The 16,473-nt window shown below is 40.0% G+C and overlaps 1 protein-coding gene and 2 long non-coding RNA genes across 23 annotated transcripts in view; 2 read left to right on the top strand and 1 right to left on the bottom strand.

Moving 5' to 3' along the window:
* Positions 1-12,412, top strand: part of SYNE1 (spectrin repeat containing nuclear envelope protein 1) — a 273,591-nt gene extending 261,179 nt beyond the window's left edge. For 18 of the 21 annotated variants that reach the window (XM_083731884.1, XM_083731869.1, XM_083731879.1 and 15 more), the window contains 2 exons: positions 3,331-3,389; positions 11,361-12,412. In XM_083731884.1, the coding sequence (XP_083588010.1) occupies positions 3,331-3,389; positions 11,361-11,610 (309 nt within the window). In that variant the 3' untranslated portion in view covers positions 11,611-12,412. The remainder of the gene's footprint in view (positions 1-3,330; positions 3,390-11,360) is intronic. The other 3 variants (XM_083731873.1, XM_083731871.1, XM_083731872.1) reach the window with 1 other exon arrangement.
* Positions 193-15,661, bottom strand: LOC310841630. Its single transcript, XR_014562630.1, has 3 exons — positions 15,551-15,661; positions 14,377-14,455; positions 193-3,479 (listed from the first exon to the last, which is right to left on the bottom strand). It is a non-coding gene; the product is annotated as an uncharacterized lncRNA (long non-coding RNA).
* LOC310841710 lies at positions 3,399-11,037 on the top strand. Its single transcript, XR_014562717.1, has 2 exons — positions 3,399-9,948; positions 10,258-11,037. It is a non-coding gene; the product is annotated as an uncharacterized lncRNA (long non-coding RNA).
* Positions 15,662-16,473: the final 812 nt, after the last annotated feature.

Below are 16,473 nucleotides of genomic sequence, written 5' to 3'. Positions count from 1 at the left end.
GTGACAGGTCCACACCATCTTCCTCCTCCTCATAGGCAAGAAAAAGGCACCAACCCAGATGAGCTCTCCCTCCAACAAAACACTGCCTCCCTAAACTTTGCTGCATCTCCTTCCCTGCATGAAATCAGGATTATAAAATGCTATATATAGTAAAACCAGGACTCAAAGTGTGGTAGGTGCCTCACGACATGTCAATCAAATATTTTTATTGTATATAGTCAAAGGCGTTTACAATGGACAACAGAGAATAAAAGGAAACTTTCACCTAAAATTTTACACGTAACCTGTAGTAGTTTACAACATAAAAATAAATTTATGACATTAAGACTTAAGATTGAAGTTCATTCACATAGCTAGAACAAAGCTTCTTGGCTGCCAGTGCAAATTTGGCTACCTGGTGTGTAATATATAGATTTTATCTGCTAGGAGTTCAACTGTCACTTCCTGTGTGGATCAACCTGGAAGCCAATTAAGAATTGGCAATATAAATTTTCCTCTGGGCATTGTATACAGGGGGCAAGTCAGCAGGTAGTGTGTGATGTCCTCTACCTGATTGCATCCATGTATACATTTGCAATCTGTATGGGAAATTCCCCAGTACAGTGGTACCTCCGGTTCTGAACGGGATCTGAATCCTGAAAATTCTGTAACCAGAGGACTGCTTCTGCGCACGCACACACCGCCGCAGAGCGCTTTGGGGTTTGCTGCAGCCGTAACCCAAAGATTCTGTAACCTGTAGGTTACGCAACATGAAGTATGACTGTATCTCCCCTCTAAAAATGCTGAGGGCATCTGTTGAAATCTTAGTTCTACAAAGGCCCTGCGTAGTTGTGGCAAGGTCAGAGTCTAAGGTAATGGGGCCTTGAGTGATTTGCCTTAACTTGGGGGGTACTAAGTAGAGTAGCGAGCTGCAATGATGGATGCTTTGTCTTGGTTGGCATCCTGATCAAAAGTTCAATTTCTAAGGTCACCCGATGAATACCGTTACATTGTAGGGCCACTTACAAAACAACACAGAAGCTGCTAAGCTATCAGTATTAGTGATAAGATAATGTTGTAGGGAAGTCCCAGGGATTCAAGAAAACAATTTTATATTCATAAAATTCACCATACACATGTTCAGAGTGGAATTGCTCTTCTTGAGTGTGGAAAATGAGCAGCTTTGTCTTCCTTGTCCCTTGCAATGAAGGTCAAAGGGTGAGATCCATCATAGTTCAATTGATAATCAGCTCATGAAACCTGGATTTCTCCTTGCCCTCTTCCTCCCTGAATCTCCCTGAAGACCCCCAATATCTGCTCGAGTAAGAGGATCAGAAACACTTTAGAGCAGATTTGGGGGGGGGCACACAGGGGGCTGGAGAAACCAGAATTTACATTGTCCAAGTGGATTTTATGCAAGTGGGCAGATACCATTGGGTGTCACCCAAAAGCCCAACCAAAATTATTCCAACTGTTGCTCTTTGTTTTGTGGTGGTGTTGGCAATGCAATGAAAACTTGTTTCTTCGGTGGGCTGCTGATTTCTTAGCAAACAGAGAAAGCAAGTTGTTTTTTCCAATGCAACACACTCCCTGGCTTTCTGAAGGAGTAAAAGCAATACTATTCCAGGCATGCATATGCCAAAGTTTTGTGTGAATAATAATTTGTTTTCTTTTATTCCTGATACTACCCACCACACACGCCCTTCCACCTACTTGCATTTTCCTTTTGTGCCACTGGAATATAGTACAAAGCCAGTCTGTGAGCCACATAATGTACTACTCTTCACTTTGAGTCCTGTAGGGAACTTGGTTTTCATTCTTTTTGTTCGTTTTAATTTAAGTATTATTCAGCTTTCCTTAGCTTTTAGAAAACTATCAATTTTCATTTGCTCTCTTATAAAAAAAAATCTGAGTTCTGTCTTTATGAACCTTACGGCCTCTTAAAATTGATTTCAATACATTCACTAGTTTCGTTTAGATCCTAGTTTGAGAATGTAAAGGAACACTGGCTTTTCAAGGGGAAGATACACAAAAATTATGGCAATTTTTTTTCCTGGGTCATTACTTTCATTTTTATCTTTCAACATTTCTAAAATATAAGTTATATATATCATGGTTAGCTTATGGATATGAGTAGAAATAGCAGCTTATCGTAGCAAGTAGACATTTTTTCTTTTTATCATCACCTTCTCTGGAGTACAGTATGATACAGATGGTTTCTCTAAGGTATATCTTTAAAATTAGCTTTAACTTTTTCAAATAGAAATGAAAATTTGAGATTTTTTTGTAAAAAAAAGCCTGGATTAATATTCCAAATATACAATATTCACCAAAACAAATGTGAACTAATAAAAAATATAATAGGGTTGGATCCAGAGCTGCATTCAGTGGAATTCCACTAGCACTGGAGGAAGTGGACGGTGCAGTGATTTTCTCCAGTTCTTCCTCCCTTCACAGTCTCCACTGTCCCCTGTAAAGTTGTCACAGAGAGCTGAGGTGCCTCCACTTCCATTCACACAGAGACAGGTCTGGCTCCAACCCATATACCTTTCTATTGCTGCTATAATGATTAACTAACAACACATAAGAAGAGACTAAGACTGCAAGGAGGGTCTACACTTTATTACAATCACGTGGAGGTCAGCTGAAATGATTTCCCTGTGAGTTTCTGCAGCCAAAGACATTGCAAGTACCACAGGGCATACCATGCAGTTTGCCCACATCACATATCTCCCCTTCACACTACTGCCAGTAACTCTTTGAAATTCTTGCTGGTAGTATAGAGAGTCCATCTGATGTAGCTGATTTGCGCTATGTGTTGTGCTAGTAGCAACATCTACATTGACTGGGTTAACTTTCGACTTGTCCCAAAATGTATTAACAATGAAAAGCCAAATGATGTTAGTGTGATACTGAAAGCAGAGTTACTGACCCTAAAGATAACTGATGCAAAACAAGGAAACATTTTCTTAAAATAATAATTACTATTATTAAAAACAGAAATATTTTTGAAGCATCAACAAACAAAAGTGTAACTTTTGAATAAATATGAATTAATACAGCAAATTGCTTGAGGCATTTAACCATAAGTTTCTTTTTTTAATACACTGCACTTTCTTTGTATTGTTCTATTGACTACAGTGTCATTTTAAGTTCATGTTGTACGTTCAGATTCATATTCAACTAGGAGCACAAAAGAAAAGCCAGTTTCCTTGATTCATGGAAATTAGTAACTTCATTTGATTTTGTGTTTCCTTTGCTGCACTTTTTAATTTGTTTTTCATCAGTAGCTTGCCTTTATTTGCCTGGACTGAACATTCTTCTTTCTTTACCCCTGTTCATTGCAAACAGCCACGAGGCAAATGTAATGTCTCACAGCCTGGACCCTCTGTCAGCAGTCCACACAGCAGGTACCTTATTCTCCTGGTTTCTGCACTCTGATCTAGAACTTCAAGAGGATGATGGAAACTGTCCATGATATGTAATTGTGCACATTGAATCTGATGAAAAAAGACATCAAGCAGTTTAAGTGTAGGCTTTCTCCTACAAGTATCAAATTACACTAAGACAAAATATTGCACGACAAGCACTCAATAGTATTCTGCTTTTGCTTCCAATGAACTTCAACCTACATTTAAATTATTTAGATGCCTTTGATTAAATGGATGTATGCATTGCATCCATCATTTTGCCACTAAGAAACTACTGGCAGATCTATGCTTAGGTCCATGGCAAAGACTTTTATCATCCTCTTTGTTTCTAGATGTTAAGTTATGGCAGGTATTAGACCAATACAGTATATCAGAATTCACAAAACCCGCAAATCTGAAAATGAAAAAAATCCTCTTAAGATTTGCCTCCTTTATTTTCAAGTTTGTAAAGTTTTGTTCAGTTTGCGGGTTTTCATATTTAATGACTCCAGGCACAATCCAAAACCTGAGCTAACGCTGAAAATGAAGATTTGGCAGCAGCACATCTTTTTTTCTCCACTGTGAGACAACTTCCTTGCAGATGCAATATACTAACCTTAGTAAGGTGCTTGCAGACACCGGGCATTATGAGAGCAGCACACCCCCTCTTTGTGCCAGCACTTGAGAGTAGAGTTAACAGCTGTAGCTTCCAGCTTTCACCTCGTGTCCAGCAACCTGTCTTCTCTGCAGCTAACAGTGCTTCTGCATTCTGTCATTGTCAGTGTGATATATTTGTGTATCTATAGATATATACATGTGTGTGTGTCTGTGTGTGACCTTTTTACCAATCAACAATTCAGTCTACCTTCTTGCCCCTTCCTTCTTTGTCTGGCCTGAAATAGAGCTCCAGAAAATGCACATTTATATTCTACGTCCCTGTCCAATGTTGACATCTGTTGTTGTTTTTAATAACAGGAACATGACAATGCAGATAGAGATTGAGAGAGAGACAGAAATGAACATACCCTGAAAATGTAGCTCACACCAACAACAGTACTACTGTCTGCCATCCCTTGCAGTGAAACCCACTAAAAGTTAGAAAGGCTTGGGTCCCATTGATATCAATGGAGCTAAAATGTGTACCTAAATGTCATGTTCCAATTCATTTCAGTGGGGATGGCATGCCTAGCATTTCCTGGATTGTACCTTATTTTATTTGGACCCCTTGAATCTAAAAGTATGGGAAGCATGCAACAGAAATACATTTTATACAATAAATCAGCCAGTCAAACAAGCATAGAATAAATCAATCACAAGATAAATCTAGGGCACTCAACACCGGGTGATCATTCCTTCGCAAACCACATTTTTCTCAGCAAAACGCCATTGTGAAATGAATAGGAGGGGAGAAGGAATGCTTATGCTAATCCACTATCCGCTTCTTGCCACATGTCATTTATAGTCCCTTAAAGTTTTACACCCATGCACAGCTTGTGCCTTTTGAATTGTGACAAGCATCAAGTGACTGAAAGAGGAAATGTATTCAGTGCTCCACAAAAAGTGCCCATCCACTTTGCAGTGTCAAAATCAATTGGTTGAAACTCAAAAATATATTAGAGGAAGGTATTCTGGAAAACTACTTGGTTGCTTTATGGAGCCCAGAACAATACAAAATAATCTAATACAAAATAACTCTAAATTCCATCTATATAAAAGAAAAAGAGAAAAAAGGGGGTGGAAGACTTCATCATTAAAGCAAAAATGTGTTGGTAGCTTTGATTAAAACAAAACAAAAATATGTCTCTGGGCTTTTTGGCTATTCCAATTTTACCCACCCTCATATCTCGGTCTTGCCCTCATAAACAAAAATGAATTCAAATCCCAGAGGTCATGTGACACATGAAGTAGAACACATTTCAGAGTTTTCTAAAATTTTGCTTAAATGCATAAAATATCTGGAACTACCTCTTAGTTGCCTGTTGTTATTTTTTGTCAAGAAAGAAACTTAAGGAAAAACTATTTGTTTACAATCCGTATGAGACAGGACCTTGTTTTTCACACAAAGGAGGGAAAGACTGCTTACTGAACAAAGCATTGCTTTTTCTGACCAGTCTGTGAAATGAAGTTGCATTTGGGAAGATTGTACCGGTAGGGTTTGCTGTGTACAACAACTTTCCTGTTCCCTCTTCCTCCACACACACACATGCACACGCCTCCTTTTTAGAACGTTCTGGCATTGAAAGAGCCAGCCACTGGCTCAGCATGCGCTTCACCACCACTTTGCAGCTTTAGAGCTTGCCTATGTTCTAACTGTGGCATCTATGCATCTTTCTCCAGCACTGTTTATTAACACATCTCTTAGCAGAACAACACAATAGACAATTTGTCATTCAGTCAAGCACGGAATACAAATGAGTTTTCTACTGAATAAGGAAGTTAATCAAGCATGGAAGCCAGACAGGTTGTAGTTGATGTGTAATGTGGTTTTGACTGATAAAGAAGTACAAGCTGTCACTGTGTTCTTTTAATAATCTGGCCTGCCTCTGATCTGAGTACCTTGTGTTTGATCTTGCACTGGATCAGCAATCCTTGGGAGACTAGACACATAAAAGGAGACCAAGGTATTTAACCCGTAGAATTTTGCTGTTGCAAATTTAAAAGGGCAGTGGTTTTAAATGCAAACTCGTCTGGAAGAAGCTGCATCCGACCAAAGGACAGGTACTGTCAAACTACACATTACCTACGGTTCAGCCCTTCCTATGGACCCTGGCTTTCTCACATCGGTGTGCTTTGGGTGGTGCAAAACACCTATGTTGGCAGGGAACAATGCATATACCGTGGTACCTTGGGTTAAGAACTTAATTCGTTCTGGAGGTCCATTCTTAACCTGAAACTGTTCTTAACCTTGAGGTACCACTTTAGCTAATGTTGTCTCCTGCTGCCGCCGCGCAGTTTCTGTTCTCATCCTGAAGCAAAGTTCTTAACCCGAGGTAATATTTCTGGGTTAGCAGAGTCTGTAACCTGAAGCGTCTGTAACCCAAGATACCATTGTATGTGGTGCAGCAATAAAATTGCTAGCACATTTGCATAGCTCAGCAGGGTCTGATATAGCTTACTAGAACTTCAGGTTAAACAGCACTTAGATGCTGCTTTATACCATAGATAGATAGATAGATAGATAGATAGATAGATAGAGTTATCTACTCCAGGACATTGGGTTTTGTCAAGATAAAATCAAAATAAACAAATGAAATGTTGCATAAAGGAATGGATATTCTCCCCCATGCCATCAGTAATTAGCACAAAAATACCCCAATGATGTATATCAATATCCAAAACTATTAATGAGACTTGGTATTGCCAGCAGTGGCAGATGGAGCTGCACACATATTCAGAGATTTTTCCTGCCATAGCCAACAGTTGAGAGACCTTTTCAAGCAGAGCTGTATCACTGGATTGCAGCCATAGGCTTGAGTCAATATAGATATTTTTTGAGATAAAAATGTTAGAGATTAGAGTAATTGTGTCCTTTTCTCCGAAGTGTTTACCCTATAGGATCCCTAAAAGGTCTTGGCGCCAGTGATTCAGTCTGTAGTCTCAGAACCCATTAATCAAGTGCTACATTCTTCTACCTCACTTTTCATTCCCAATAATAATCCAGACTTGAAGATTCGTCTTGGCTTTCACAGGAAGCAAGGCAGTGGGTATATGAGCAGAACAAATGTTTTGTGATCAGAAATCATTTTTATGCACAATTGTTAGTTGTAGCTTTGTCCATGACTCCAAATGCCCTCGTTCAGCCATGTGCAACATGTGTCTCAATCTGCTTCAGATGAAGAAACTACGAATGAGACCTTAGTGATAGGCAAAATCAGCACAGCTATTACAAGTGATGATTGATTTAAAAAACCTTTATAAAGTGTCCGATCAAGTGTTACTCCTACTGAACTGCACAATAATATTGCATATCTAATGAGTGAATGCAACATTTTGCGAAAAAGAAAGAAATTTAATACACAGCTTTGGTAGATTACAAATATATGCAATTAACAAAGGTGTTCCAGGGTAGGTGCTGCATGAATATGAAGCTGCCTTATATGGAGTCTGACTTATCCCCAAAGGCTTGTTTTGATCTCAATAGACTCACCTCTGCCAGCCCTATGATTTCAGTAACCACAGCTCAATAATTATTAATGAACCCATTAGTGTATAAATTCTTCTGGTTACATATAAAAATATGCTAAAAATTGGCCTTTCAAAATTGGTTCCCTAGAAACTGGAAATATATGACCATCATTTTGATGCCTCTCTTACAGCATTAAAAAACCTAGGATGGGCATAATGGTGCTCTCTTCCTGATAATTCTGGAGCACTCTTAGTAATTACAGTATTTCAGACATATAATTCCTTGTCCTTTGTATATGGATGTAAATTGTACATTGTTATAATGGATGTGTATGCTTCTCTTAGAGAAATATGCATGGGGTAGTATGGGGTAGAGGGCCTCCCTGCCCCCCCCCCCTTTTGAACTAATGTGTGTAGTAAAGTAACTATTATCTTAAAGGCAGCTTTAGCAACAGTGTTTTTGTGGTGCATTAGAATCTGGCATGAGCTGATTTGTTTGTGGTGTTGGGATTTGAGCTATATGACAGGGTCCACTTCCAGATGAAGTGTATAATGAGCAATCATCCTGATTTGTTTTCTCAAAATTTATGTGGAAGGTATATGGCATCACCACTGGTGCACTTTCCATTGTAATTTCCCAACACTTTTCTTGATGCAAGAAGTCCAGGCGTGTGTGTTTGTTGTTGCCGAAAGCAACATTTGTTGTGCAAGAGCACCAATTAGCCATTGGTATTTATCACAAAGTGCCCACTTCACAATGGGTTATGAAGGTGCCAACCATATGGCCCCGAGGTCACATACTGACATCTACCCATATGTGTGACAGTTCCATGGAAAGGTGCAACAACCCAGAAGTGTTCTCAAGTGTCTTGGAGTTTTACAGCTCCATTTAATAAGTCTATGAAAAACATAAACGCCAGACAGTTTGTCAAGGGCTTTGTAAATCTCTGACCACATGAAATAAAGAAACAAATAATTAATAGTGTCTAAATATCTAGGCTGTGTACAGAACAAAAAGGCAAACATGCCCTGCCCAGGTTTTATAATCTAATATACACAGCAACAAAAAACTATAAAATGATTGAACAAAGCAAAGAAGAAATTAAAGCCATAGTGCCTTTCCCAAAAAGGCTAGCTTAAACAAGTTGGTGACAGTCATTAAAAAAAGGAGAGAGTTAACCAAGTGTAATCTGGCTATGAATCCCATAAATAAGATCAAAGGCTTTCAGATGCTTTTAAGTATCTTGCCAGATCCTGCACCCACAAAATGTGTTCCAGACAGGTAGGGGCCCTTCAGAACAGCATGGAAGTTAACTCGGGGATTGTATTTCAACCACTATACAGTACCTAGAACAGGAACATGAAAGTGTGTCTATAAAGACATGGAAGAAAAGCAGAACCCTGAAAACCAAAATGATATCCAAAAGGGAGAAATAGACAGTGCTTTAAATAAAGCAATATCAAAAGCTGAATACAAATTAAGAGTAAGAACAAAAAGAAAGAAGATTAAGGAAAGCAAAGTAGTTTCTATTGCATGATAGATCAGGAAACAAAAGTTAAAATAACAAAAAGGGGGGAAATAGAGTCAGATAATTTCTAAAAATCTAAGAGCACACCATCAAGCAATTTAGAAACAAATGTAAAAAGAGAAGCAAAATAATAAGTAGCTGAACTAGATGAATTGGAGAGGTCTATTTTAAAAAAATACTGGAAAAGGTGATACAAATTTAAATTCAGATGAAAATAGGCCAGTAGCTGAAGAAAGACCAATGTTTTAATCATATGGCATGCTTATTATTGGGTAGGCTTATGAAGTTTGTTGAATTAGGACTCAGAAAGGAACTTTGAACATTTATAAACCCTGCCTCAAGGGAGAAACAAGCTTTATAAGCTCCAAAATGCAGTCCCAACCTAAATTAAGTTTTATCTAAAAAGTGTCAACAGGATTTTCAGCCTATGTAAAAATGGCTTGCATTTTTAATAACCTTTTTATTTTGCCCTTTCCCCAAGTGTCTTGGGTTGGCAAACATGGGTTCTATTGTTTTGTCCTCTCAAATTTATGCAATTTTAACCCTTAGAGATACATTAGGCTAAGAGATCAGGTCAGGCCCAAAATTCCTGCATTGCAGGGATTGGACTAGATGACACTCTGGGTCCCTTCCAACTATACAATTCTATGAGTCTCATCACTACAGCAGAATCTGAACCCAGTTCTCTCCACTCTACATCCTGAACAAATGCAGGGGCCACATCAACAGGATATATCAGCCTTATCACAACCACAGAGAGGGAGGAGGAAAATTTGTTTTGGAATGGACTTAACTCCCCCCCGCCCAAGAAATATTTAGTATTGCCTTCTTTTATAGACAAGGCTTAAGGGCAGCAGAATGCCAAGTGTTTCAAGAACTTAAGCATTTTGGAAGATGGTGTTATTGTTCGATGCTGGGGGGAAGGATAGAATGCAGATGGTAATTCCACATACAGTGCAGTTTTTTGGCTAGTGGGAGAATCAGGATTGTGCTTCCTGATCTCAATTCCTCACTGCACCTTTATACTGTTGGAGGTGATGTCTGTACATGGGGTCTGTTCTATGATGGCACAATCAGAGCTATGATAGGTTATATGTGCATACCTGTCCCAAATGCCACCTCCAGTATGTAGACACTGGGTCAGCAGGCACAATCCTGGACACATACAGTGCACATAAGGCTGCGGAGTAAGTAAAAGCCATGTGAGAAAATAGTCACAGTTAAAGGCTGTGCAGCCTAAGATGGCAGTTGGGCAGCACTACCTGTTCCCTTTGTCTATACCTAAGCCCATTAACTCCTCAAGCTGGCATTGTCAGATGCTCGAAGGCTGGGTCTAATTGAACTTTAATATAGAATGCTCTGATGCTGTTAAATGTGCCATATCGTTTTGATGCATTCATAATAGAAGGCTGCATACTTAATAACAGACTAAGCAGCTTTCCATCCTAGTTTCAGTGATGTGCCTGTAACTAATCTGCCACCTTTTGTTTTTGATCTTGGACCTCTTGTCAGCTCTCTCATCTCAAACAGTTAATCATTTATTAGCTTTGAACATTCAGGTCTCCATTAGTCAACTAAAAGTAGCCAACAGAACTTCCTGGTTTACTTGAGGATTTTGAAGGGTGGGAAGATATGTGCCCATAATTTGTCCAGTGGCAACAAAAGACTTTCTCCCCAGCCCTACCCTCATCATCCTTGCAATGATAGCAACTGGAGATGCAGTTGCTTTGATTAATCACAAGGCAGAAGGGTGGATATTATTTCCTGGCTGAAATAAAAAGAATCCTTGTTAGGACAAGCAACAGTCTTTCTGTTAATTTGTACTGCATTCTTTTTTCCAGGTAGTAAATTATACTCAAAGAGGAATGGTACATCTGAAGTTCCACATTTGCTTTTAATTGCTGATTCAGTGCAAAATGAGCTACACTGTACTGTGCAATCTAAAATCCTTCTAATTGGATATTGGCATACTTACTGTGATCCTGACATGGGGGGGGGGGGGAAATACTTGGGCTACACTCCTTAAGAAATATTGTTGATCAGTAGCATGGATCGTGACTGATATATCTGATGGGTGACTGATGTAGTGGTGTTATATTTGGGAGAGAGGGTAGCATACTACTTTAAATAGTTATGTATGGGATTTCTAATACCCAAGTAGTCTTTTCGAGTAACTAGAAAACGTCCACTTTCATGTAAAATGCATTTGGAATCTCTAAATCATGAAAGTCTCGTGGATATTTCAGGCAGCATCTTGGCCTGGGTGTCATTTCACAGTAATGCATTGGTTTATTTCTGTATTGGATTGTCTCTTTAGGTGCACAAGAGATGGCTTAGATTCCTCCCATTCTGAGGTTCAGCCAGTTCGGCGGCGGCAGCAGCAGCAATGCTTCTTCCTCAGGGTCCTCCGAGCCGCTCTCCCACTTCAGCTCCTCTTGCTGTTCTTAATTGGTCTTGCCTGCCTGGTGCCAATGACGGAGGAAGACTATAGCTGCGCCCTCTCCAATAACTTTGCACGCTCCTTTCACCCCATGCTAAGGTATACTAATGGCCCGCCACCTTTATGAAGCAGCTGGAAAGACGACAGAGAAGCTTGTATCAAATGCAGGTACATCCACTGCAGAGTAGTTCTCCTGTGACCTCCTTGGACACAAAAATAAGTCAACTTGGCACTAAGTTAAATATGTATCAGTACCAAAATGAGTCATGCACTATGTGAGTAGCATTGTTTAAAACTCACATCTCTGGCACTGAAAAAGCTATGAAATAAGTGATAGAATATTTTTCCCTTTTTGCCAATATTCTGGACTTCTCAGTCACTTTTATAATTTGGGCCAGTGCCCTGTACTATGCATAGACAAGGACTTCAGTCTGAAAGAAGATATTTCCCATGTGCAGCTCATAAAGATCTATTACTCAAACTTTCATTATCTGCATTATTGGTATTTTACAAGTATACACACACTCATAGAATCATTAAAAACCAAACTCTGCTAAAGAGATTCTAGAGACTATTGTAACATAAATTTTAAGGAGATTGCAAGGCCATGTATTATTTCCCCATTTTTTGTGGGGTTTTGGGTGGAGCATGATGTTCTAACCTTCGCTTTGGATGCACAAGCTGTAAATCAGAACAGCACTTTTTATAGTTAAAAAAAGTAATGGATGTAATAAATAAATCATGGAAGGCTTTATGAACAAAAATCATGAATGTTAAGTATTAAAAAAGAAACATATTTATGTATGTACAGTTTGCTAAAACTAGTTTTGTTGTATTGATTTCTTGTTATAGAAAACCATGAAATTTTTGTCTATGTGCTTTTTAAAAATTATTTTGGAGCAATATATAAGCAAAATGTCAAGGCCAAATTTCTCAGTCTCTTTCTCTCACTATATTATGCACGCGTGCGCGCGCACACACACACACCAAATACATGATTAAGGCCATGGGAATCTATTTAGAAATATACAGGGCAAGCACATTTATGAATAGTTTTCCAGATATTCTGGTCTATAGGAAAAGTGTTGAATTAAAAGAATGGTCTAATTCATAAGGGCTATCTACATGAGGAAATACTTTCACAACTGTGTGATGCTCAATATATATCTATATAATTTAAGCATCTAAAATGGACTATTACCGGTAAATTGCAGAGCCAATTTGTGGCCTAAATTTCCTGGCAAGAGCTACTTGCCTCTCCTCCCAGTGGGTGGGGGCAGGGGATTGGGCGCCTGTTTCCGTGCGGCTGAAGGGGGGGGGGGCTAATTTCTTTCCCCAATGGTTGTGTCTGCTTCTAATGGCCCGTCTGTGATTCCAGTCAAACACAGGTTGTCGGGGGCAGGGAGCGTTGTTGAGGCTTCAGGGTAGACTCAACTTTCTTGGAGAGAAAGTTCCACATTCAGGGTGCTGTCATTGAGACAGCCCTGCCTCAGAATATCATCATTGACAGGATATAGAGCAGGGACTCCCCTGCTGACCGCAGAGCATATCAGTAAGTACCAAAGGATGTGCTCATTTAAGTAGGTCATTTAAGGCTTTGTACATCAGTATCAATGTCTTGAATTGGACATAGTAGCTCATTGGCAGACTGTCATCAAGGTTAGCCCCATATAGACTGCATTGCAGCAATTCAGGCTATTAGAGTAAGGATTACATTCATACTGAATGACCTAGCCAGAGCTAGGCATAGGCACTCCTTTTCACTGGGGCCCCCTAAGCCTCTTGTGGCAATTTTGCGTCTAGGAGAACCCCCAAGCTACGTACCTGTTCCTACATGGCTGTTTTGATGCCTTACCCAGACCTGAAGTCAGAAATAGATAGATCTAGATAAAACATTCCATCCAATAACATTTGTAGTTCCTTAGCCATCACTTTTTCAACTTGCCCAAGAAAGGGACATTAGCAACACGGCAATGGTTCATAATACCTCAGTTTACAGGGGTGGCCTCTTCAGGAGGAGGTTGCACCACCACTGCTTTCAAGATTGATCTATGCTGAAGATGGGCTTGACAGTCATTCCCTAGGACAGGCTGTGAATTGTTGTGCTCAACAAAGCTAGAAATCTCCAACATATTTCTTTGCTCCTCACCAAAGAATTATCAATGCTGTGTGGGAAGCCATGAAGGAATAAAACTGATCTATCCCTCAGAGTGTGATTAGAGCTGAACTTTTTACAGCCAGACAATATTAAGACTTCATACTAGAAGGAAGTCTGCAGTGCACTTGGTAAAGTTTAAGGCAAACTCTATTTCAGCTTCTCTTCAGTTTTCTCTATAGCTTCTTTCACACTCATGGCAATAGAATTACATTCATCTTCTGCTGTTCCTGGCCCATGGCTCTCCAGTCAGCCACAAGCCACAATTTGCATACACTTGTACACGTCTATTGGCATTAATCAGCCAAAACTGGAATTCATATTATATGAGGAGAACTTAATCTTTCATGGGAAGTTGTTGTGGGAGGCAAAGGGAAATAGGTAGATGAATATGCAGTTGTATATTTATTCAGATATTGCTCTCTAGTAGAGCCAAGGCATAGGCTTACACACTAATTTATAGCTCTGCAGAGCATCATCATTCTCTCCTTTCAACAAAAGGGAAATCGTATGCACAGCTGGTTAAACTGTTGACAAAAACACCTCTGTTTTCATGACACATAGTTCATGTAAGGCATTTTTGTTCTTTGTAGACTTTTGAGGAATGTTAAAAGATGGGCACCAGTTCCTCCCCACACATACATTAAAAGAGTGCATGAAGTGCATGAAGCAGAGTCATAGGGCTGTGTGGCTTAGCCACCCCTTTACCCATAATGTCAAGAAGCAGCGTGCACTTACCAATGTATTTGTGTAGCACTCCTCCACTCAAGGGGGGCGGATTTGACCCAATCAGTGTCTCTCTTCCTATGGAAGAGCCCTAAAGAAACATAGAGGTAGGGGGGGAAGTATAAGATCAGGAAAGTACATAAACAACACAGTAACAAAGCAACATGAAGCCTTGTGGGGGCCCAAATATGACTAGGGGTGGGGTGTGTGTCCACTAGGCGGAGGGTGAAATACCTGTTTTCACATCTCTGCCTAATGATACTCTAGTAGTGTAGCCGTCCTGATCTATATAAGGGCAGACAGTCTTTCAGGTATGCTGGTCCCAAGTTGTTCTGGGCTTTATATGTTAACTACAAGGCCTTTAACATGAAAACTAATTGGCAGCATGGGACATGCCTAGGATCAAGGCAGCAGGAAATGGCAGAGATCTGTGGATCTGGCAGCAAGGAGATGATAACAAGTAATTTAATGAAGATTTTGCAATCTCCAACCATAAATCTTGAGGGTGGGCCAGCAACACTTCCTTGCATGTGTGCTAGCTCCCTTGCATAGCAGAGTGGTGATCACAGTTGCATTTTCATCATCTAGTCTTTGCATATATTGTAAGGGTAACTTTTTCTGCAGGCAGTCTGCTGTAAGGGTATAGACTCCTCACATTATAGGTGCTGGATTATCCTAGCAATGCATGAGAGGTGTGTGGCCTGGCAAACACAGATGTGATAAAAGGGTTGGAGCCAGGGAGCATGAGCCCAGTCTCCCCCCTTCCTGCAATTATAACCTTGTGGGAGAAAATGCCAGAATAGGCTTGTTAACATATCTAAATCTAGCAAGATACAAAGGTGTTTGGGGGAAGAGGCTAAAAGAAAACCAGCACCATATAAATTCATATTTCTCTCCTAAAATGTTTTACTGGTAGTGTAAACAACTGTTCTACTGAAATGTGCGGCCTGTGATTTTACACACACATTGAGCATACAGGTTATTTCCAAAACTATAGGTAAACCAGGGAAATGGTAACGGCACAGCTGTGATAGCAATAACGCAATGGGGGGGAGGCAGCTGTGGTTAGAGTCACAAACAGAAAAATGCTGAAAGGATAGGCTAGTTTCTGTTTAGTTTATCCCAAAATATCCTTGCAAGTTTTAAACTTCCTTAAGTCCCTCACCACCAAATTCTGCCCTCTCACCAAGCAAAAACGTGTGCTGCTCCCTTGGCTTCCTGCTTGTATGTGATCACTTCCTCTCTCAGTGTTGTTTTGAGGTGGTGGAGTGGAGCTGCAGCTGGAAGGCAAACTCAATTGCTTCCCTTCATTGCCACCTGCCATGGTTTTCCTCCTCTGTGTAGCTTGCAATATTCACTGTGGAGTTCAGGAGCCCAGCAAAGCATAGAAGATGCTAGAAGTTGAGCACACAAATAAACAGCCTGCAAGGAAACAAAGGTGGAAGAAACTGGGCAGTGATTTTTGAAGAAGTGCTTCTCCTTGAGGTGCGTAATTTCTGCTTTTCAGTAGAGCACTGTGGTCTGGGTGAAGCGTCATTTTCCTGCTTGGAATGAGCAGATACTTACAGTATTTGAAAATGTGGTTGATTAACATAATTTGATATTATACTAAGGATTCTTAGGCCTCACTCATAATGGTGAATAATACTTCCAATTAATTCAACAAGCTGAAATTTAGCTCACAAGTTCCACAAGTTACCCTGGTGACCAGAACGATTATGAAAAAGGGAGGCTTGTATGTTTCTGCTTGTATGTTGCCAAACGTGTTTCTTCAAAAGGTGAGGGAATTTCCTCACAGCCCAGGAAGCTGAAATTTGAAGCACCTGTAGGCCAAGACACCTGGGATTCCTTTTTTAAAAAAGCCTGAACAAAAAAATGTGTCTATATACCTGCCTCAAAAAAATGGCACATGAAGTGAAACTTCAACAGGAGTCAGCTAATAGTTAGAAAACTGTACATACACCCCCCCCCTCAATTACTCGAAGTCTGAGGGGGGAGTCATTCTTAACCAAATACTTAACATTTACAGGGCAGAATAGTCACAGGTGGGCTGTATAATGTTGGGTTGTGGTAGTTCCATTGCCCTGTCACACACCTGCGTGTCAGCAG

The sequence above is a fragment of the Podarcis gaigeae genome, assembly GCF_964106915.1.
Source record: "Podarcis gaigeae genome assembly, chromosome: 3".
NCBI lineage: Eukaryota > Metazoa > Chordata > Lepidosauria > Squamata > Lacertidae > Podarcis > Podarcis gaigeae.
This window is presented reverse-complemented; position numbering and strand designations above follow the sequence as displayed.